We start from the raw sequence: 25,246 nt of genomic DNA, 5'->3' as shown, positions 1-25,246 counted from the left end.
ATATCAATCGCAAGCAATATCAAACACGTGGACGATCGGTCAGTCCTGTTTCTATCGACATACTTGGTTTCACCAGAAGGTGTGAAGCGCAAGGATGACCAACAGATGGCAGTGTTCTCGCCGTTTTTAAAATACAAAAATCGTTGTAGGCTCCCAATCCATTGATTTGACCCATTATGCGGAGACACCATATCAATGGGAAGTAGTTTATGAGTCCATTAGATCGGCCGTGGAGAGTTGGACATGCTGTGCTTGCCTGATCTATCCTCCGCTCGCGAATGATTCCTGATTGCGATCAGTATACCAACAGTTACGCTCGCGAGCTTTGTGTGTGCATGATATCTTCTTACAGTTTTTTTCTTTTTTTTTTCTCCACGGTTTCCCTTCGCAGAGGTTTGTGAGCTTGTGAATTCCTGAAAAGGTTTGTTGGTTTGGATCCTGCTATGGCTGCTACTGCGGCTTTGAGCCAAGCCGTGGCTCTCAACAAGCTTGCAGCGCCTGTTTCTTCCTCTTCGTCCGTATTGAGAGCAGATTCGAGTGGATTCTTTGGGATACAGAAGCTTAACTTATTGAGAGGACAGCACACATCGCTGTGCCTCCGCTCTAATGTAAGTCTTTTCTCTTCCGCTTCGTTGTCCTGTTTTGCTCGTTTGTCTCTGTTTTTTTTTGGTTTGGTTTCGTCTCTCTCGCTACTTTCTTTTCCTTTGGGAGGGGTTTTGCGCGGGGGAGTTTAATTAGGCAATTAGGAGGTGCTTTTCGTTGTAAGCTGTAGGGCTCAGGATCTTGACTAGACTTGTGAAGTGCGGTGGTTTGTTGCTTGTTTGCAGGAGAAGAGTAAGATTTTGGCGGCAAAAGTGCCGGAAAATGGTGCAGAGTACCCCTCCGAGAAGCCACCAACGCCTCTTCTGGATACCGTCAATTATCCCGTTCATATGAAGAATCTCACCAAGCGAGTACGTTTATCACCCTATGGTTGGTTGCTTTTATTCGGAATTGTCGATCAATTTCACAGTGTAGAGTCGATTTTCATAATGGCGGTTTCACAGATAGGTAGCATCAGAGTAGTAGAATTCGTATTTTGTGAGTCCACGTTTAAGTTACGGTTCTGTTCATGGTTGGCTTTTCAGCATACTTGGCAATTCTCTTCAGAGATTTGAAATTGTCTTCGCATTGTGTTTGCAGGAGTTGAAACAACTTGCGGACGAATTGCGGGCAGAGACTATCCACACTGTTTCGAAGACAGGAGGACATTTGGGCTCTAGCTTGGGTGTTGTGGAACTTACCGTGGCCCTTCACTATGTCTTCAACGCTCCAGACGATAAGATTTTATGGGATGTTGGCCATCAGGTTTGTTGCCATTTTCCATCCATTTTTGTGATGCCAGAAGTATAGGCATTGCCGAATTACCACTGTGGCTGACCATCGAAGTGTCGGTGTTTTTTCACTTTTCATTTTTAAATGACATTCTAAATTCAACTTATCAAATATCAATCATCTATATAGGTATTGGGACTGAAACTCAACCTATGTTCGCTGTGGTTGAAATAGACATACCCACACAAGATCCTGACGGGGAGAAGAGGCAAGATGCAAACCTTGAGGCAAACCGACGGACTTTCAGGGTTTGTTAAGAGGGCAGAGAGCGAGTATGACCCATTCGGAGCTGGTCACAGTTCTACCAGTATCTCTGCGGGCTTAGGTATGGCCGTTGGACGGGACTTGAAAGGCAAGAAAAACAACGTTATTTCTGTGATCGGGGATGGAGCTATGACTGCTGGGCAAGCATATGAGGCTATGAACAATGCAGGGTATCTTGATTGCAATATGATTGTGATTCTTAACGATAACAAGCAAGTTTCTCTACCCACAGCTACTCTCGATGGCCCCGCTCCCCCTGTAGGAGCTTTGAGTAGTGCACTCAGCAGGCTCCAGTCAAGCAGGCCTCTTCGTGAACTGCGCGAGGTTGCAAAGGTGGGTATGTGAGCCAATGTGTTTTGAATATTGTACCCTATGTGTCTTAGCCTCCTCTTACTCCGGGTTTGTCATCACAGGGCGTGACGAAGCAATTCGGAGGTTCCGCGCACATACTGGCCTCTAAGGTTGATGAGTATGCTCGTGGCATGATCAGTGGGTCTGGGTCCACGCTGTTCGAGGAGCTTGGGCTCTACTATATTGGCCCAGTTGATGGCCACAATCTTGACGATTTGGTGACAATCTTGCGGGAGGTAAAGAATACCTCTACAACTGGGCCTGTGCTGATTCATCTCGTGACTGAAAAGGGTCGAGGTTATCCATATGCAGAGAGAGCAGCAGACAAGTATCATGGTTAGTATTTACGTCTACTTTTTAACCTGTGATATTAGATGGAGTACAAGTCGCTCATTGTCTAGCATTTGTGGTCTTATTTGGGAAAAGACTGAACTGGTGTCCTTACCGTTGGGTTTATGCTTGTGGACATATGGCTATGTCATACTGTGTGCAGTTCATGTCACGGCATCGAGTAAGGGGTTTATTTTATCACGTCCTTTGGTTCTCTCTCCCTCCTTGAAAACTATTTTCCTTCTCTAACCGATTGGTACTGGGTCCTCAGGCGTTGTTAAGTTTGATCCAGCAACAGGCAAGCAGAAGAAAGTGAAGACTGCTACCCAAGCCTACACCACCTACTTCGCCGAGGCATTGATAGCTGAGGCAGAGCTGGACAAAAGTATTATTGGTATTCATGCAGCCATGGGAGGTGGTACAGGCATGAACATGTTCGCAAAGCGATTTCCAGAGAGATGCTTTGACGTGGGTATTGCTGAACAGCATGCTGTGACATTTGCTGCGGGACTAGCTTGCGAGGGATTGAAACCCTTTTGTAGTATCTACTCCTCCTTCCTTCAGCGGGGATATGATCAGGTTAGTGCACGCATAGTAACAGTCTTCGTTCCTACAAAAATCTTATGTTGTCTCCCTTGGTCAATGTCGTCTGAACTTCTTGTTGAAGAATGTTAGCTTGATTCTCATGAAGATTTTTATGTGTGTAAGGTGGAGATGAATCTCGTTATTGTAGATGTTGCCAATACCTTGTAATCCATGTTTACATTTCGGTATCCTATTACTAAATCGTCTGTGCCACAATATTTTTTTCAGGTTGTACACGATGTAGACCTGCAGAAGTTGCCTGTCAGATTTGCAATGGACCGAGCTGGCCTTGTTGGAGCTGATGGGCCGACACATTGTGGAGCGTTTGACGTGACTTACATGGCTTGTCTCCCTAACATGGTAGTAATGGCTCCTTCTGATGAAGCTGAGCTTTTCAATATGGTGGCGACCGCTGTTACAATTGAGGACAGACCTAGCTGTTTCAGGTATCCAAGGGGTAATGGGATTGGCGTCGAACTGCCTGCAAATAACAAGGGTGCTCCTATTGAGGTATGTGCCATTCGTTAAATGCACAACTTCATTAATCTTGAGTTAGATAGCTCGTTTGGGCACCAAATTCCTTCTGTGCTTGCCACATCACATTTTAGTACTCTTGGTTCAAGGTGTAGACGTATGACTTTGCTTGCTCTTTCCTGAGTGCAGGTTGGCAAAGGAAGAATTTTGCTGGAGGGCACACAGGTGGCTCTGTTGGGATACGGTACTATGGTGCAGAACTGCCTGGCCGCTCATTCTCTACTGGCGAAGTTGGGTATCTCAGCTACTGTGGCCGATGGACGGTTCTGCAAGCCCCTTGATCGCGATCTTATTCGCCAACTTGCGAAAAACCATCAAGTGTTAATTACAGTGGAGGAGGGCTCCATCGGGGGCTTTGGATCTCACGTTGCGCAATTCATGGCTTTGGATGGGCTTCTCGATGGCAAGCTGCAAGTAAGTCTACCACTGTTCTACAACATAAACGTTGCTTTTTTAATTGTTTTTCTTTTTCGTCCAGTGTTTTACATATGAAACGCTCTGCGCGATTAGTTTGGAGTTCTTGTGATTGATGCCATCTAGGCTGTACGTACTTGTGGTTATTCTGGGGGGTAATCGTTTTCGATTCAACTGTGAACCCATTCTCACCTCATCTCAGCTTTCACGTTAACAGTGGAGACCACTCGTGCTTCCTGACCGCTACATCGAACATGGATCACCGAAGGACCAGTATGCTGAGGCAGGTCTAACTGCCGGTCACATCGCAGCTACTGTATTGAACGTGTTGGGGAAGACGAGAGAAGCGCTGGAGCTCATGTCATAAGTTATTTCCAGCTCAGACGTGATGATGTGGTTCATGCATTACTTACCAACAGTCCAGTCTACCGAGAACCCCCTTCTCTGTCGATGCACCACCTAGATGTGTATCCGATTGTGCTTGTGTGGAATGCTCATCATACCTTGATAAGTCTCAATCTGATTCTAGGATCTACTGCTCTCAAACCTGAGCAACCCAGCAAGACCTGTGGGCAGTACTGAAGTTTGTTTCTTCAGAAATGAGCAAGCTCCTTGCATAGAATTGCATCAAACCATAGCGCATGCTTAGTTCTGTACCCTTTGTAAATTATGTAAGCTGTTGTAGATGACGTAGACTTAGCTCGGCATTTGATTGTGCTTTTGAAATGAAAGCAACGATTTTATGATCCCAATCTCATTGTAATTAAGCTATTTTCACATTTGCTAAATGCATGGTAGATTTTTTGGCTTAAGGGCAAATGAGGCACTCTGAAGTATTCTGAGGCATATCCTTCTAACTCCTACATGTACGCAAAGTCTATCCACATTTCACCATTATCTCTCTTTTCTCAAATAAAACCAGTAATTTCGCTAAAGGGTGATTTTTGTAAATGATGTAACCATGCTCATATTTCTTGTACGAATGTTTAGTAAATTCGATTCTTATCCATTCCAATGTTTCACTTGCTGCACAGCATGTTGTTTCGCTCTGAAGATGGTAGATTATATAATTCTCAACCCTAATCAATGAAAGTAGAAATCCGCTGCATGATAACTTGTCATTGCCATTCCAGTTCATTGGCAAAGAATTGGAGTGGTTATTTATTAAAAAAAAAACCTCATTACCACTTTCTACCACGTATTGTTTTGTATACTACAGGTAATTATGTTGTTATTTATTTTGCAACTTTATAACAAAAAAACACATTAGCAACTGTAGTGATTTCAAGTAGTTCGTTGAAATGAATTCAGTGAAACTCTACAGTGACGTTCATGTTAAATATTTCAATAACCAAACATTATTTTAATGAAATTAAAGTATTAACATTTATAGAAAATAAAAATTTATTAAAAAAATGTTAAAAACAAAAACTACAACAACTATGTATTAATTGTGTAAAAGAAACATATATGCACTAATCACCTTTGAATAAATAAGATAATTGTAACATTTTTTTGTTCATCATGTGATTCACAACATGGTAGTATAATTTTTTTTATTTAATAACAAAGCTCTAAAAACTCCTACACAATCTTCTACCTATTATCAAACATTAATAACACCTAATATATTAATGAAGTAATACAACATGGTTTAATGAATTTACCTCACTTATAATGAAATTTCAATACATTATCTGATTGTCTCCAAATTCTTTATATAATTTTTTATTTCAATCATCTTAATTAATATGCAATTTAACATCCTTATTACAACCCTTTTAAATGACTATTTTTATTACAAATAATGATATTTTCTTTAAATAGATATTCAATTTTTTTGGTTGATAGTAGTTAAAATTGTAACACTAGTATGTTTTATTAATTAGGTAGTTGTAAATTTATTAAGTAGAAACATAGTAGCATTATACATAATTTTTTCAAAATCATTTAATTAAATTACGTTAAATATTCTAAGGTGTCCAATGTTACTACAAAAAAATGCTATAGAAATAATCTATGTAAAAATCATAAGCTCTTTCAACACTGCCTTTAGGATTACTTGCAATTCCTTTGTGCTTCAATTGTTAATTGAATTTGACATGTTTGAACACCAACAATTCAAAAACAATTATCAAATTGTTGATCAATGGTATACAATGACTGCCAAAATTGAGTATGAAATCAATAACTCTATCATTAGCTATTCATACTTTGAAATTTATTGCAATAATAGTCAAATTATTTGGTGATTTAAGTTCTAATTTAAGTAATTGATGTGGCTATCAAATGAAAAGTCCAACAATGGAAGAAAGATTGAAAAAGATATGAACCAAAATGAATTTAGAAACATAGTTGTATTATGCATAGGATTGAGAACATGGACATGTTCTTGGCTTTCATACATATAATTGTGTCCATCATTAGTGCACATCATCTATGCAAACTCAACAAAATGGTTTCATTAAGATATCTCTTTGTTGCTAATAGTAAGCAAGTAAATGTGATAGCTTTGCAGAAGTTGAAGGGGAGTGAGAATATTACAAATGTTATTAGAGACTTATAGATGTCTCAAACTTAGGTTGCACAATTTTGTAAGCAACATTTGATTGATTTGAGTGATGTGAATCATAGTTTTGGTGGCAAGCCAAGGATGTATAGCATAACTAATACAAGGACTTATGTTAGAGAAATCATTAGAGGTGGCAAGGAAATTTCACATAAAGTTGGAAATTACTTGAGAGAACAATTCATCTTGGTATGAGTGATAGTATTGTAAAAGAAGTATTATGTGAAGCAGATTTAAAATGCAAAATAAAGTAGAAGAAACTAAAGCTTATACTTTGTCAGATTAAGATAAGATTAGAATTTACTCAATGTCATTGTTATTGGATTGATGATGATTGGGATTATATAATATTCTATGATGAAACAAAAGTCAATTGCTTTTGTTCCAATGGTTCCAGTTGGCGTTAATTTTTGTGACATACAAAATAAAAGTGTTGGAATGGTACAACAAAAAAACAAGTTTGGAGGTGGAGATTGTATGACTCCAAATGGGCCTAGTGTGATGTGTAGGATTGAGGGAAGAATGGATCAATGCATATATAGAGAGATTTTAGAGCAAGAATTTATTCATACAATGTATGCATACAATTTAAATTCTACAAGTTTGATTTTTCAACAGGATGATAATCCCAAGAATTTACTCTTTTGAAGTAGCTGGCACAATCTCTAGACTTGAATCCAAATGAACCAATATGAAACACCTCCCAAAAGAATACTAGAATTATAAGAATATATTGAAGATTTTTGGACTTCAATAATTCCTAATGAGTGTAAGCACTTGTATAGAAGCATGCATAAGTGCATTAGAATATGATAGTTGCTCAAAGTAGGTGGACAGATTTTTAAATTTGTTTCAACTAGTGTGAGCTAAACTGAGTTTTGGACCCAACTTCATTTTAATTTTTCTTGTATCTGCATACTTACGTGTGTGTGTAATAGACTTCAATCATAATTGAATGTTAATGTATGATTTACTGGAATGGTTATCTTGTGCAATTTATGGTTTTATTTTTGTTGCATCCAATTTACCTACATCGCCTGTTGAATTTGACCAACCTGATTTCATACCCTGTTTTTGTATATTCGAAGACGCTACCCAGAGATTGTGGCACGCAACGCTAGTGTTTCGGAGGACAAATCTGAACGCCTCGGGTTTTCTTGACCCACAAACCAACAGTTGGGTCCGCGGGATCCGAATCAGATTGCGCCTGTTCTGAATACTTCACAGACGTGGCTAGCAGCTCGAGTTTGAAGCTCCTGTGAAGTGGGTCCTCCGAGTTGATGTCAAATCTTTCGACTGAGTGTCGAAGTCTATCGACGCAGTGCGGAATGAGCCGTAAGAAGCCCAGTCCCCAGCATTGTACTTGATCACTAATTGCTGGAATCCATACAATTTTTTTACAACTGAAACTGTTGCAATCCTTTTGAGTTGCTCGCTAAGCATCGCTTGTTGCTTACGCCAAATCGCCGGAGACCTGGTGCGGTTGAGGGGGCCTCGCGGCCGCCATACGAGCCACGGTTATACACGCTCCGAATGATAACTCGGTCATAGGAGCTAAATTTGGTCCCACGGTACATGGGACGCGGCTTTAGATATCTCTGTCATTTCCGCGGTGCGAGCCCAAGCCCGTGATTGAAGACAAGTTGCGGCGAGCCCCTTTCCTCTTAAGCTTTTTAGCGATACTTCCCTTGGGGCCGCTGTGGTAGCGTCACCACCCATTGAAGTTGCTACCGGACGTTTTGTTTATTTTACTTCGGCGGTCAGGAAGTTGTGCTGCTAGTGGTGTTGCTGTGGATAAGTAATATTGTAGAGGACTGGTTGGGAATTTTGAGTGTATTTTTTGGGCGAGTGACGAAGAAGTGGAATATATTTAGTCTTTTTAGAAGAACTAGGGTTTGAGTTTCGTAGTTGAAGGGTTGAAGTGCGGTTGAGAAGTGGAGTGGCGTTTTCTTTGAGGATTTATTGAGGGTTCTGGGAAGACGAATCAGTGAAGGGGAGTTTGTTTTGAGCGTCTTTGAGAGGACGTGAATTTTGCGTTTGGAAGTTTTAGGGTTTGCGGGCGAAGATGGAGACGGATACGGTGAAAGAGATTGCAAGGGTGCAGGAGGAGCGGCGGAAGCATGAAGCGGAGTTGGCAAAGATGACGTCGTTGAGTTTCGACAAGGATTTGTATGGGGAGTCGAACAGGTTCGAAGGTTATGAGCGCTCAATTGCTCTGAATGACGATGACGACGAGCCGCAGGATGCAACTGAGAGGGAAGTGGCGAAAAAGCTTGCTTCCTACACTGCGCCGAAGAATTTGATTAACGACATTCCTCGAGGTGAAGTAGTTGACGATGGTATTGGATTTAAGAAGCCGTCGCGGATTATTGATAGGGAGGATGACTATCGTAGGCAGCGTCTGAATCGTATTATTTCTCCTGAGCGACATGATGCATTTGCTATGGGTGATGCCACTCCGGACGAGCGGGTTCGGACTTACGCGGATATTATGAAAGAGGAGCGGACCAGGCGAGAGAAGGAGGAGACATTGAAGTTGATTGCTAAGAAGAAGGAGGAAGATGCAGAAAGAAGGGCTCATGAAGAATCATTGGCGCCAACCAAAGCTCAGCAAGCAGCTACTAAATCTGTACAGGCCCCTGCCGCCGCTGCGGCGCCAGCCGCACCGACTACCGGAAGTAAGAGAAGAAACAGGTGGGATCAAAATCAAGAACAGGAGGAGCCAAAGAAGGCCAAGACATCTTCAGATTGGGATGGACCCGAGGCGGCGGTTGGCCCTAGCCGTTGGGACGCTACACCCACTCCAGGACGCGCAAATCTGGATGCTACACCCATGGCGGCTTCTAGGCGTAATCGATGGGACGAAACGCCCACACCAGGACGAGCATCGGATGCAGATGCAACGCCGGGCGCAGGTGCGACTCCAGGCGCTACGCCGGCAGGCATGACATGGGATGCAACTCCGAAACTCGCAGGAATGGCCACTCCTGGGAAGAAGCAGCGATCTCGATGGGACGAAACGCCTGCATCCATGGGGAGTGTTACTCCTTTACCAGGGGCCACTCCATCCATGTTCACTCCTGGAGTCACTCCTATTGGAGGCATCGAGCTTGCCACTCCAACGCCAGGTCAAATTGCACTCCGGGGGCCCATGACGCCTGAACAAGTCAATATGTTACGATGGGAGAAAGACATCGAGGAGAGGAATAGGCCATTGTCAGATGAGGAATTGGAGTCCATGTTTCCCATGGAGGGTTACAAGATTTTAGAGCCCCCCGCTTCTTACATGCCCATCAGAACCCCTGCCCGGAAGCTTTTGGCTACGCCGACCCCTTTGGGTGGCACACCGCTGTATCAAATTCCCGAGGAGGATCGCACTCAGCAATACGATGTCCCGAAGGAGGCAGCTGGAGGACTACCTTTCCTGAAACCTGAGGACTATCAGTACTTCGGAGCCTTGTTAAGTGAGAAAGAAGAAGAGGAAATGACCGCAGAAGAGAGTAAGGAGCGTAAAATTATGAAGCTCTTGCTGAAGGTGAAGAACGGCACTCCTCCTCAAAGGAAAACGTCGTTGCGGCAGCTGACTGATAAAGCGAGAGAATTCGGAGCTGGACCTTTGTTTAACCAGATCTTGCCTTTGCTCATGTCTCCTACGCTTGAGGATCAGGAGAGGCATCTGCTCGTGAAGGTTATTGACAGGGTGTTATACAAATTGGATGAATTGGTCAGGCCTTTCGTTCACAAGATCCTTGTGGTCATTGAGCCCCTTCTTATTGATGAGGACTACTATGCCCGTGTGGAAGGCCGGGAAATCATTTCCAATCTGAGCAAAGCTGCAGGATTGGCCACTATGATCGCAGCAATGAGGCCTGATATTGATAATATCGACGAGTACGTGAGAAACACCACCGCTAGGGCTTTCAGTGTGGTGGCGTCTGCACTGGGAATTCCTGCGTTGTTGCCGTTTCTTAAAGCCGTCTGTCAGAGCAAGAAGTCTTGGCAGGCTCGACACACGGGTATCAAAATTGTGCAGCAGATTGCCATTCTTATGGGATGTGCAGTGCTTCCTCATTTGAAATCACTTGTGGAAATCATTGAACATGGTTTGAACGATGAAAACCAAAAGGTCAGAACTATTACTGCTTTGTCTCTAGCCGCGCTTGCTGAAGCAGCAGCTCCTTACGGTATTGAGAGCTTCGATTCTGTTTTGAAGCCGCTTTGGAAAGGTATTCGGTCGCACAGGGGCAAAGTATTGGCTGCATTTTTGAAAGCAATTGGATTTATCATTCCTCTTATGGACGCAATGTATGCTAACTACTACACCAAAGAAGTGATGATCATCCTCATCAGGGAGTTCCAGTCTCCCGATGAAGAAATGAAAAAGATTGTACTGAAGGTCGTCAAACAATGTGTAAGCACAGAGGGAGTGGAAGCAAGTTATATCAGGCAAGAGATTCTTCCTGAGTTTTTCCGTAACTTTTGGGTTCGAAGAATGGCTCTTGATCGCAGGAACTATCGGCAGCTGGTTGATACTACCGTTGAGATCGCAACCAAAGTGGGCGTTGCGGATATCGTTGGAAGAGTTGTTGAGGATTTGAAGGATGAGAGCGAACCTTATCGTCGAATGGTGATGGAAACCATCGAGAAAGTGGTTGCTAACCTTGGGGCTTCAGATATCGATGCTCGACTTGAGGAACTGTTAATTGATGGCATTTTGTATGCCTTTCAGGAGCAGACAAGCGATGATGCAAATGTGATGCTTAATGGCTTTGGGACAGTAGTTAATGCTTTAGGACAAAGAGTCAAGCCCTATTTGCCACAGATTTGTGGTACCATCAAGTGGAGGCTCAACAATAAAAGCGCTAAAGTGCGGCAACAAGCAGCCGATCTTATTTCTCGCATTGCAGTTGTGATGAAGCAATGTCATGAAGAACAATTGATGGGGCATCTTGGAGTAGTCTTGTACGAGTATTTGGGTGAAGAATATCCGGAAGTTCTTGGTTCTATTCTGGGGGCGTTGAAGGCTATAGTGAACGTTATCGGTATGACAAAGATGACTCCTCCAATCAAGGATTTATTGCCTCGACTAACTCCAATTCTTAAAAACAGGCATGAAAAGGTACAAGAAAATTGCATTGATTTGGTTGGTCGGATTGCTGATAGAGGAGCGGAGTTTGTTCCTGCACGTGAATGGATGAGGATCTGTTTTGAACTGCTCGACATGCTGAAGGCTCATAAGAAAGGAATTCGGCGGGCGACTGTGAATACCTTTGGATACATTGCCAAGGCAATTGGGCCCCAGGATGTGTTAGCCACATTGCTCAACAATCTTAAGGTGCAGGAAAGGCAGAACCGTGTGTGTACTACTGTGGCTATTGCCATAGTGGCTGAAACTTGCTCTCCTTTCACTGTGCTTCCGGCATTGATGAATGAATATCGGGTCCCAGAATTGAATGTTCAGAACGGTGTGTTGAAATCACTCTCCTTTTTATTCGAATACATCGGAGAGATGGGGAAGGACTATATCTACGCTGTGACTCCACTCTTGGAAGATGCATTAATGGATCGAGATCTCGTCCATAGGCAGACAGCTGCTTCAGCTGTGAAGCATATGGCTTTGGGGGTTGCAGGACTTGGGTGTGAGGATGCTTTGATTCACTTGCTGAACTATTTATGGCCCAATATCTTCGAGACATCGCCTCACGTTATTAATGCAGTAATGGAGGCTATTGAAGGCATGCGGGTCGCCTTGGGGCCCACTATTTTGTTGAATTATTGCTTGCAGGGCCTGTTTCATCCTGCGAGAAAAGTCAGAGAAGTATACTGGAAGATTTACAACTCTCTTTATATTGGTGCTCAAGATGGCTTAGTGGCTGCCTACCCCGTTTTGGAAGACGAAGGAGAGAACATCTACAGCAGACCGGAGCTGAAAATGTTTCTATGAGTTTCCGGTAGAGGTTTTGATTTCAGGACAATGATAATCAGTAAATATGGTCATTACAATGACAGCTGGATTTTCTGTCATTCAAAAAAAATTCCCCGACTACGTGTGCCTTCTAGAGGACTAGACTAGATGCTAGTGTTAGAATCCTACCTGAAGACTAATTTGTAATTGTGAAGATACGTTTGTTGCAGAACGGACCTTGCAAACTATAAGCGTAGATGCAGGAACTCAGGCTGGTACTCATAGTTGTTTTGGTTGGTGTCTAGATGTGAGTGATGATGCACGTGCTTGGGGGCTAGGAGCTGGCATATTAGCATCTGAGCATGCTACCGCAAGCTAATGTTTGATGAATATGAGCTATTCTCACTGTACGATGTAGTGTTTCTCAGATCTTGATGTCCCTAGTCAATGTACATCTCACGACGTTGTACCTGCTTTTTTCATGTATAGTACTTCTTGAACATTTTCTTTCTCATGTTGCACTTATGCCTTCAATAACATCACCGATTTTGTGCCAGCTCTTGAGTCTTGTGTGGGGTTGTTTTACATTTACATTAATCACGTTAAGAATCCTTTCAGTTGCAGACATCCAAGCGGCTGAGAAATCTTGCAAACTGACACTGGTCATGAGCATGATTTATGACGAAATAGTTGTCGAAGGTAGGTCTGCTTATGGACAGTTCTTTAGGCAATTTTTTGTCCTGTAGTCGCCTATCAATCCCTGTAAGGGTGACGCCGTTTATGAAGAATTGTTACAAGGTATATTTTGGAAGAGTAATTTGACAATAACGTCTAGAAAAGTTATTGGTGGTAATGTGTACATCAATTCGCATTGGTAAATTTTCCATTATAATTAGTTATTTTGTGCAAGTCTTCAAAATGATTTCTTTTCTAGGCATGAATAATAGATAAAGTATTCGTAACTACAGTACTTCCCTAGTGGTATGTATAATTGGTTAAGAGTTAGAATCTTATAGCCTCTTATGTTCAGATTCTCTACCAATTATTTTTTAATATCATCCGATGTCTGTTAAGTGAATTATTTCAGGGATTCATGTGCATTTCTAACCCCTAGTTTTCCAACTAACTTGAACTGTCAAAATTTGGATGCATGAAGTGATGTTTCTGGTACTTTATGTGGACCAGTATGGGCATGAGTGTGAAGAGGGGTTAAAAGTCATTTTCTTACCTGGTGATGATAATATGAATGTCACATTATTAATGTTCAGTCATAATTCAAGTCCAATGTCAAAGTCTACACATGTCTAACCAAACAGATTGCCTGCCCTGATCAAGTTACTCATGGTGCCCAAGTTATTTTAATTTACTTGAGCTTCTTTGCTTTTGTGTTTTGTGACATGTGGAGCTTTCCATATTCCAGTTTTTCATTAATGTATAAGTAGATTGGTCACATGTATTTTCTGTTGGCTAGCAGCTTTTTGGTTGCAAACCATGGCTACATATGATGTGTGGTAGGTTGTAGAGTTGCCAGCACTAATTTGGTTTTGAGACTTGGGTGCTGCCGATGAATTGTTCTTGCTTGTGAGGATTTGTTTGTGGTATAATCCATGTAAGAGTTGTTGAGCAGGTCACATAATACTCTAGTATGATTCTTGTTTTCATTTTTTGAAGCATACCTCCCTATTATATGGATTATACATATAGTAATAGATTATATATTTCAAGAGTTTATATCAAGGTTTCACAGACCTTTGAGTGGAGCATTGTTCATCCTAATAGCATGTTGTGTTTGTGTGATGTCTAATTTTTCCTCTTTACTCCAAACTTTTGCATTCTCCAAATATTTGACTCCTTTTAAGGGTTGTTTGTATTTCATTTTATTATTATTATTTTTTCTTTCTTGTTTATAACAGCTAGTTTTACCATACTCTATAAGATGCTAAATTGAGAGTTCTATTATGATGTTTAATTAGAATTATGTTTGGATGATCCTAGGACAGTTTTCTAATTTGGTTAGAAGCAAGTCTCATTAAGGAGAACCAAAAATGTTTTATATCTTGGATGAGAATAATTTTACTACTTAATAACTTTTCAGTTGTAAAAGAAGAGGATTGATAGGATCATTGCTTAAGAAATTAGATGGAAAAGTGAAGGTTTTTAAAAACAAGTTCTTTTTGAATATGAGGGTTTTATTTATTTATTTATTTTACAACATAGATCTTTGGTGGATGTTTATTTCTAATATTATTTATTTATTTATTTTCATGATAAAATTCAAAGTAAAAATGAAAGCCCTGAAATATTTGAACATTAGAATATTCCTATTCATCTATCAATAGACAAGTAGGGATATTATAATTTTTTAAAAGATATCAATTTCTTAAAAAGAGTAAGAATCCACAAGGTTTAAATCCTTTGAAGAATAAGTATTTATAGAAGCTCTTCTATACAGTCAAAGTATATTTTCTATGATTCTATGCATGCCATAGTTATTTAGACTTTATAATACTAAATGTCTCAAATTTGTTACATACTTTTTATAAAAAAAAAAAGAAAAAGAAGACATAAGTCTTTAATCAAGAAGAGGCAATTGGTTGGAGTTCTTTAAACCAAACTAGGTAGCTAAGCACTAAAAAAAATTGTTTAGAATTGAGTTACACAAACTCTTAATATCTTTTTCTAAAATCTTAAAACTAATTCTAAATAAAAATATCAATTCAGTTATTTAGAATATATTTGCATTCTATTTCTTTAGTTTAATAATTTGTAATGAAAACATTCTATATATTAGTATTAGAATTAAATTAATTATTTTTTAAATAATTTCTTCAAACATCTAAATAATTGATAATGTAACAAGAGTTGTTTTAAGTTCTAGAAGATTGAGGTTTTTTTGTTAAGTACAATAGCTAACCATGTACAAAAGTACTTATGTCTTAATTTTTTAATTTTAATTTTTTTTTTTCTTTTTATCTATAAAAAATACTTAGAAGATAGAAAATGATGTAGATTATTTAAGAAGACAATTGTATACAAGAATAAAGTAGGTAGTTGAAGCAAAGGTAATATCATTTACAAAAATTATTCTTTAAAAAAAATTAAGCAAGCAAATTACTAAAACTTTAGTTTTTTATTTGCACTCTTTGGAAAAAAACTTTATCTATTAATGTAAAAATTCTATGTTGGCTTTAAAGGGGGTTCCAAGTGCATTTCTAATCTTAGAACAGATGGTATATCTCTAATTGCATTTGTTTGTTTATAGAGATTAAGAGACTTGAGAGTACTAGATGGTTTTAAGCTTATTCCACTTAGAATTAAAGACTATGGCTAAATTGAAGGCAAAGATGATTTTTCAAGTTAGAATTATATTATGTTCATTATCTATTCGGAAAGTGATTAAATAATTTGGATATTGGGTAATATTAAGTTTCTCAAAAATAATAGATATATATTTTTTTACTCTATCTTTATTAATTAAAAATTTTATTGATAATAAAAAATAAAAAAATAAAATAAAATAAGATAAAAAACATAGAAGAAGAAGGTAATCTAATCTTATTCTTGTATGTATGGAATAATTTTATATTATTTATTTATTTTATTTATTTATAATTCTTATAAATAGAGGTCTTGCATTATTAATAAAATTGAATCCAAAGCCTACAATATATATTCTATTAAAGATGAATTACTACAGGATGTACTTAAATATTTTAAAATATTTTAAAATATTTTTGCTTTAAGACCAATAGATCTTATTTAAAAGATTTTATTGAATAAGCTACTTCATGGGTAAGAATCAATGTGTTGTAGATGTATCTTAAAGAAAATAAAAGAGATTTGGTCTTAGTTAATTAGATTAATTAAAACTAGTTCAATATACAATTGCGAATGGTTTTCTTTTTAGAATAATTGGTTTTCAGTTGTTAGGATCATTTTGTTATTAATTACAAGATTAAGAAAAATAGAGCTTTGGTTATAGCTTTAAAAGTGATATATTTTATTTAAGTAGAATCTTTATAAATTTTATACAGTCATTTTGGATGATACACAATAAGAAATTAAAAAATTTAATTTTATTATCATTTAGAAATGAGGCCTTGTATTTGCTAGATCTTTAAGAAATTATAAAAAATTTCTTCAAGAGAAGGTGGATCATTTATTAGGAATCTCTTTCTATGATTAATTTTTTATATGTATGTTAGTATAATTACATCAAATATGTTATCTAAATTAGCATAAGACTTACAAAGAGTATTTATTTTTTAAAAAAAATTATTATGTTACCTACATCATTGTTAATATAATTAAAGTTTGTATATTATTATCATCTTTCAAATTAACAAGCTTAGAAATAAGTCTCTTAAAGTCAAAAAAATATAAAGAATTATCTTATTAAATATTGCTTTTAACTATGCATTTGATTAGAGATGTATTTTGCTTATTTCCTTCTTTCTTTCTTTAAAAAATATTTTCTTGATAAAATCAATTTATATAAAAAAAATTAAATAAAAAGGATTTTAATCAAATTTTCTTTTGATATTTTTTTTCTTCTTTTACTTTTTTTCTTTTCCTATTATAAATAGTTTTTTATTTTGCAGAAATGCTTATATATGAAGATTTATGATTTCTTTACAAAGTTTCAATATATAAAGAGTTAATTTTTGGATTAATCTTTAAGTTTATTATTAGATTATATTAAATAAAAATATGAAAAAATAAAAAAAAACCATCTTTTGAGTTAAGAATTAAATATTTTAATAATAAATAATATAAAAAAAAAACCCCACTACATTAGAATCAATTTAAAATTTATTTAGAAGAAATTAATGAATAAAGTCCAAAATCATACAATTTAGAAAATAGGAATAATAAACTCCTAACTAAAAGTCTTTAAATCTTAAGTACTAATCATAATGGACATGTACGTAAAAGAAATGATACTTCATAAGGATATTAGACCTAAACAAAATACTTTAAAAGTAACCGAGTAATAACAAACAAACAAAATAAATTATATTATTTCAAAAGAATATATATTAGAAATTTTTTATTTTTAAGAAAGTAAAATTATTATTTTCAAGAAAAAATACTTGAATATTAAAATTTTTGATTAGAATTACATTGCTTATTCTTAGTTTTTTTTTATCTTTTTTTTCTTTTTTCTTTTTTTTTCTTTTTTTTCTTTCTTAAATGCCTTTTAGAGATACTTATTTACTTGATATTGGTTCTCTTTAAAGTTTCTAAAGTCTTTCTCTTTTCATGTTTATTAAAATATTGCAAATTCTTTACTATTAAAAGGATCATTGATACAAAAGTATATAAGAGATTTTTGATTTTTTCACAATCTTAGAATTGGTAGTATGGATTACATTGAGTTGTTATGTTAGATTTTTAAAAATAAACGGCATTAAGTCAAAGTTATTTCTAAGTTCTTCAATTGTTGTTATATGCAAAAGACGCATTAGGAAAATTCAGTGAAATTTTATGAAACAAATACAAAAAAAAATGTTTCATAAAAGACATTGTTTCCTTTAAAGCTATAAGTTGCAAATTGTAAGTTGTATTTTTTTGCAAATTATACACCTTGATACCCTCAAGTCCTTGACTTCTTTACTCCTATTTTTGTAATGCTATTTTTTTATTTCTTTTAAACTTGCTGATACTTGAGTATTTATTTCTTCATATTGTGCTACCACTTTAACTAACATATTAATTCTTTATCTCATTACATTATAGAAACACAATTTTTTTCTTTTACTTTGGAAACTTCTTAATGTAAATATATTATTCTTTTTCTAGTTTATGATTTTATTCTTATATTTTAATCATTTGATTTTTTGAAATACCTCGTAAACTATAATATTGTGTTGGAATTTCTTTCTTAAGTGAGAAATTTGATCTTTACTTTTATTATTGAATTTCAACAATCAATAATGCATAAAAATTCTAATAAAGCTATTCTTAAAATGAAATGGTTTCTCAAGCTTGAGGTAATTCTACTTGTGTTAATCAATATTTATCTTACAAAAAATCCATATCTATTCTTAAAACTTGTTAAGTTATTTTCTAAATCTACTATGTTGTAGTATCATGTTTGATTTCCTTCTTTTGGCATACTACTACATGATTAACCTCTTCTTATTCTTTTTAATTTTTTTCTGTTGATTTTCTTATTTTATAAGAATTTCCACAACCTAATTGTAAAAGATGATATTTTTCTTTATCTGCTATTGTTCTTGATTATGATTAAATTTTGATTTGGTTGTGTTTGATTTAATTAGTAAATACATTTTTATAGGTTTAAATAAAATTTGTTGTTGAAAAAGTTTTAATATATTTTCTTTATTTCAATCATTAAATATACATAATTTTTGAAATTTTATAATCAATGATTCTAAGTATAATATTTTACTTACTTATTTTTAAAGAAGGATCAAATAACAAACGTATTATATGCATATGCACATATATATATGTAAATAAAAAAATAAAAAATATCATATAAAATTTAGTTTACAAACTAATTTTATAAAAAAATACATCAAAAATATGTATGTTAATTTTATAATAAATATAGAATTTAAGATAACAAAACAAAATAATTTAGGAATAGAAAATTTTAAATTTTAGTATATTTAACTTATTTAAATTATATATTTTAATAATAATTTTTTATAAAAAAAATATAGACTTATTCTTAAAAAATCAAAAACCTTTCATGACTTATTCATAAGAAAAAAATTTCAAAATCAATTTATTTAACCAAAATACTAATATAAAGAAAAAAATTAGAATATAATAAATGAAAGAAATAAGATGATGAATGACAAAAAAATCTTAAGAAGAAGACAAGAATATTAATTAAAATTCTTGATTCTTAAATTTAAATATGAAGTAACAAAAGAGTTAATTTAATATGCTTGAAGCCATACTTGTATCCTAGCTTATAAAGGTGTATGTAGTAAAAACTAATATAGTACCAAACAATTTCAATTAAGGTTTTATTTATTTAATTTAATTTAATTTTTTTTTGAATTTATAGTGGATGCACATTGAGAAGTCAAAGAAATATATTTTCAAATAGGAAGAACATCCCATGCAAAAAAAAGTAGAACAATTCAATACACTAAAATAAAGTCAAATATTAGTGCAAACAAACATGCAATTTTTATGAAATTGAAAACATTTTATACAAAAAACAGGCATATTCTACAAAAAATTACCTTGTGAATAGGTTTCTATTGAATTTGCACATAGTTAAGTTAACATTTCTTTCAGATTTCAATTAAAACAGATACGAATGCAAAGATTATTTGTGATAAATTGATTGTTATATAAGCTAAATAGTTATTGTTTGTTTTGAAGATAGCAAACCATTCAAAATATAATTTTTTAAATTAATATAATTTTTTAAATTAATATAATTTTTTTCTTAAAATAGCTATAATTTCATATATATATATATATATATATATATATGAAGAGAAGTTATTTTTATTTGAATCCAGTATTACATTAAAAAAAAAAAAAAAAAGAAGACAAATTTTATTAATATTTTAATATGCAAGCTTTGTTAGATTATGGAAATTATAGTTATTAGATCTTGACTTTGATCTTATAGAAAATTGAATTTATATTTTTAAAATTAAAAGTATTAATGAAAGTATCAACTTAAGATATGTTTAAAGATCTATTAGCAAATAAATCTATAATATTATCTTGTTATGTAAGTTCTTCCTTGGAAATGTGCCAAACGTTTGTCTGTAGAAGAGATGAGTGTAAAACCTAAAATTCTTCTTATAATCCAAAAAATAAATAAGATATTTAAGAATAATTATTCTAATAATCTTGATTCAATTAGAAATTCTAAATTTAATTAATTCTAAATCCAAAATTAAATGAATCTTAAGCAAGTCCTAAAAAAAACCTAAATAAATCTAAAATCCTCACAAAAACCTTAAGAAATACAAAGCTTATTCTAAGAAAATCTTTAAAAATCCTTAATAATCCTAAAATAATTCCATAAATATTAAATAAATATTATTAAATCTTAAAAATCTTAAAAATCTTATCAAATCATTAAAAAATCCTAAATTTCTAGCAAAAAAATAAATAAATTAATACTCTTAATTTTATTAATATTTTAATTTTTAATTTTTTTTAATATTATATATATTATTTATAAAAAATAAATTTAGAAAAAGATCTAACTTACACAATAAAAAAATTTAATAAAAAATGCTTGAATTCTACACAACTTTTTTTTAATTTAAAATTTAAACTACTAGCAAAAAGATCTTTTTGGTTTGTAAATATTATTTTTTTTAATTTAATGCCAATCTAGTAATTTAAGTCATTTATGAATACATCAATTTTTAGCTTAATTTAATTTTTGGATCTGTACAAAAGATAAATACCATTGACCTTTAAACTATCAACTATAAATATTTTATTATACTTAAATTTCAATAATATTTAATTTAATCAATAAAATAAGCTAAAAGTGATAGTTTTTACTATTAAAAAGTTCATTTATTGATCTATAAAAAATCAATCATGATTCTAATGCAAAGTTTAAAACATAATTAAAATTTTAGTCTATGATTTATTGCTTAAAATAATATTTTAAGAACAAAAACATATCACAAATATACATATTATAACTAAAGATTTGAGTAGAAGCAAGTAAATTTAATAATATCATACAAAGGTGATTTTTAGAAGCTTTATAGATGTAAATTTAATTTTTTTAGTATTTTTAGATGATTGATAGGTTAAAAAATAGGCCAAAAAATTGGCCACATATTGTACATGTTGGCTATGTAGTGTACATAGTGAAAATTTTCTTTGCAAGTTGGACTCATGTCAAAATAATCTATAGAAAATTGCTATATAAATTCTAATAAGATAATATTTATAAAAACAAAAATAAGGCCTTCTTCACTCTTGTCAACTTCTGTCTTATTTCTATTGTACTTTCAAGAATTTGTAGCTTTCTTATTTCTAAAAATAGATATTTTAGTTATTTTTTGAACATAAAATTTTTTTATTTTTTTTTATGTTATCTTTCTTTAAGACACTGTCAAAGAAATAAAGCTCAAATAAAGAAATCCTCAATATACTCTTGTGTCAGTCAAAAGAATTAAAAAGTTATTCAAAGATGATATAGTATTAAACTAGAATGGCTATTGGCAAATACAAAAAGACTTAAAAGTCTTAAAACAAGACTAAGGACTAAAAAGGCATTGAAAAGAGTAAAGAAGGCTTCACTCTTACCTCCATATATACTCTTAATTAGGAGCTACATGGCATTGTCATATAAGACCTTCAAAACATGTTAACTTTGTAAGATACGTATCTTAACTTGCAAGGCAAGTTTTCTATATATGTGCTACATAGTTAGCTTGTTTTGCAAGCTACTAATACATGGTTAATTTATTGTTCAAGTTTCTAACCTATCAATTAACTACAAACACATGTAAAATCAAAAGAGCGTCTATGAAGCTTTTAAAAAGCTTTTCTAGAAAATATTATGAAATAAATCTACTTTTGTTTATTTTTATTTAATCATTTAGATAAATATTAAAATATATATATATATATATATTATTTTATTTTCTAAAAATAAATTCTACAAGGAGCAATCATTATGTATTAAAAAAATTTAAAATATAATGAATTGTATTTGTTACATACTATAATCTTTGTTATCTTTGAAGATGGTTGATAGGTCTTTTTAGCCATTGATAGTATTCCATATCAAAGCAAGAAAACTACCCTATTATTTGATTGTTGTTGTGGCCTTTGTAACTGTCTTCAAATAAAATATTTTGAATACCATCAAGAATTATTTCAAAGTTGTGATATCAAATATGTTGTATCTTGCCATCTATTCAAGGAAGGACATGTCATTATTGAAGGTCTTCATCTCAATTATGTTGTCTTGAAGGTTGTAACAATCATAATGATTTGTCTCATAAAACAAATGATAGCTCATGAGTTGAATTTGTTGGTTGTTGGTCCTTTATCTCTTTAGTATTATAAATGCAAAAAAATACCAAACAAGAGTAGAAGATAAAATACTATTTTTTTTGGATCTTATTTCTTTTTATAAAAAGAATTTGCTATTCTTTATTTTGATTTTTATGATTGTTATTGATGAAAAACTCAACCTTTCTTGTTGCATTTATAAGATTCTTTGTTGGCTCTCATATGCATTCATTAATATCATATTTGTGCCAATAAACAAGATATTTTAACCTATTTTGGCACCGCCTTGAATCTTAGACTTCTTTTACCTTAAATTCTTGATTATTCTCTATTCTATATGAGGAGGTAGCATTTGTATTTTTTTTGAGATATTTATTGTCATATATGGCTCAAAAAGAGATATATAAAATACAAGATAGATCTTCATAGACTCTGGTAGATATAATCAATAAGTAATAGGATTGATTTATTTATTAATAGAAAAAAGTCAAAACCTATAATAATCCAACTTGTCACAAGGACAAGTAGTCTTGATATTGCAAAAAAGTAGCTATACCTTGTCACTAATGTTAAATTATGGTTGTTCTTTGTAATAGGCATTTGTATTGATCTTTTGCCATTCTTGAGCTTCCTTTAACTGTACCTTTACTATTGCATGTAGCTTTGATAAATAATTTGTCAAATCTTTTGCTGCATGATTATCAACTTTTAAAAAATTAAAAGTATCAAGTTGTAGATGATATCCATAATTGATAAAAAAAAAGATATTTATTGAATAGAAGAATGTACTAAATTATTATATAAAAACTCTATCAATGGCAAAAGTATTGTCTGATCATCCTAATAATAATGGATGGTATACTTCAAATACTATTCTAAAACTTGATTCACTTGTTTTATTTGTCTATTAATTTTAGGATGAAAATTAAAAGAGAGCTTTATATCCACTTTTTATACCTTGAAAAGGATTCTCCAAAATCTTGATATAAATTGAGTCATCCTATCCTATTTAATATCCTTGAGTAATCCATAATAGTAATAGATGTCATTTAGAAAAAATTTAGCCATTTCTTCATTTATAATAGATTTTATATATGGTACAAAATATACCAACTTAATAAAATAATCTATTATCATGAATATAGAATCATATAAATCTGAAATTAAAAGATCCATAATAAAATCCATTGAAACAAAGACCATGGTTGTTTCAGAATAGGTAATAGCTGAAGAAGTCCAAAAAGTCAATGACAAGGAATTTTGGATCTTGAAAAAATATCATATGATTGTACAAAGTCTTTGATTGCCTTTTAAATTTGAGGCCACCAAAAATCTTTAGATATTAGTTTCATCCAAAATATCCAACTATTAGAAAGTTATGACAAGCTTGAAAAATATGTAATTGTGATTTGCTTTTTAGAATGGATAATCATCTCTTGAAGTAGAGTAGATTATTCTTGAATTCAAACTTAAGAGTGTCATAAGACTTAAAAGAATTACTCTTAATATCATAAACAAGAGGATCAAAAGACATACTTGATTGAATTTTCTTAATAAAGATTAAATCAACAATCAATGTTGATTTTATTGCTTAAAGATGAAAATGCTTTAGCTTCAAAAGAATCATTCTTTGTTAATCAAAAGCTATATCTCTTTCTTTTGATATAAGATAAGAATGTTTAGAAATGACATTTGTTAAACCTTATTATTTTTTGAATCTATAGATAATTTTGAAATCAAATCTTAATAAAGATATACTTCAACAAGCTTAACAATGATTCAAAACATGTGCCCATATGAAGTATTTGAGATTCTTGTAATCTATATACACAATAATTATACTAGAAGTGTCTTTAAGATAATGATGTCATTCTTAAAATAAATTCATAATTTCTAGAAGGTCTTTATTGTAGATCTTAGAGTTAATCTCAATTGCTAAAAATTTCTTGGAATAAAAAGAAATTAAGTAGAGTTTATCATCTACTCCAATTTGTAAAAAAATAGCATTTATAGAAAATTTTGATGCATCTATTTCTATAGAAAAAACATTAAAAAAATTATTATAATATAAAATTAGTGTAGAAATAAATGTTGTCTTTAAGGCTTCAACAGATGTTTTTGTTTCTTTGATCTACTTAAGTTTGTCTTTACATATCAAACGTATAAAAAGAGCTGCAACTTGAAAAAAGTTCTTGATGAAGATTTCATAATAATTGAAAAATTTCAAAAAATATTACATATCTTTGTCTATTTTTAGAATCTTCGAATCTATTATACTTTAGACTTCTTTAAGATCCATTATTAATCTTTTGTTAGAAATGATGTATTCTAAAAAATCAACCTGAGTAGTATAGAATATATACTTTTTTATCTTTTCATATAATCTTACATTTCTAACTTTTTGTAATACATAAAAAATATAAAGTTCATATTCTTCTATGTTTTTAAAATAGATTAAAATATTGTCTAAATAAAAAAAAAAAAAATCATCAAGAAACTCACAAAAAATATCATTCATTAGATATTGAAAAGTAATTGGTATATTTCTAAGTCAAAAAGGCATGACATTATATTTAAAATGTCCATACTTAGTTTAAAAAGTAGTCTTCTACTCATTTTTTTTTATAATGTAGATCAAGTTATATGTTCTTTATTGATCTATTTTTGTGTAGATCTTTGTTTCATTGAGTTAGTCAAAAAGTCTTAAAATCAAAGATAGGACATACCTATTCTTGATGGTGATCTTATTAAGTCCTTAATAGTCTATGATTATCCATAGAGATTTTTTTTTTCTTCAAAAATAATATAGGAGCTCATGCTGGAGATTTTGAATGACAAATAAAGTTCTTAGCCAAATTCTTTTCAATATACTCTATTAGTATTACTAACTCATTTGGAATAAGATGTAGATTGATCCAAATAGTGGT

At 33.2% G+C, this 25,246-nt stretch overlaps 2 protein-coding genes across 4 annotated transcripts; both read left to right on the top strand.

The window, feature by feature from the left end:
- Positions 1-204: 204 nt before the first annotated feature.
- On the top strand, positions 205-4,640 carry LOC112289028 (putative 1-deoxy-D-xylulose-5-phosphate synthase, chloroplastic). Of its 3 annotated transcripts, none has more exons than XM_024533934.2 (9): positions 205-608; positions 828-953; positions 1,183-1,347; positions 1,549-1,971; positions 2,052-2,325; positions 2,591-2,898; positions 3,133-3,414; positions 3,568-3,852; positions 4,070-4,640. In XM_024533934.2, the coding sequence occupies exons 1-9, from the start codon at positions 444-446 to the stop codon at positions 4,217-4,219; spliced, it is 2,178 nt and encodes a 725-aa protein (XP_024389702.1). In that variant the 5' UTR covers positions 205-443; the 3' UTR covers positions 4,220-4,640. The 3 variants fall into 3 exon arrangements, with proteins under 3 accessions (XP_024389702.1, XP_024389703.1, XP_090110402.1); XM_024533935.3 differs by having other exon boundaries at positions 4,055-4,640; XM_090254276.1 differs by having other exon boundaries at positions 217-608; positions 802-953.
- Positions 4,641-8,077: 3,437 nt separating this feature from the next.
- LOC112289069 (uncharacterized) lies at positions 8,078-12,736 on the top strand. The gene has a single exon (XM_024534021.3). It carries the CDS (start codon positions 8,487-8,489, stop codon positions 12,363-12,365), a length of 3,879 nt encoding a protein of 1,292 aa, XP_024389789.1. The 5' UTR covers positions 8,078-8,486; the 3' UTR covers positions 12,366-12,736.
- The last annotated feature ends 12,510 nt before the right edge of the window (positions 12,737-25,246 follow it).

Source organism: Physcomitrium patens, chromosome 11 (assembly GCF_059467195.1).
Source record: "Physcomitrium patens ecotype Gransden chromosome 11, ASM5946719v1, whole genome shotgun sequence".
Classification (NCBI taxonomy): domain Eukaryota; kingdom Viridiplantae; phylum Streptophyta; class Bryopsida; order Funariales; family Funariaceae; genus Physcomitrium; species Physcomitrium patens.
The sequence above is the reverse complement of the archived record's forward strand: the minus strand, read 5'-3'. Positions and strand labels throughout refer to the sequence as shown.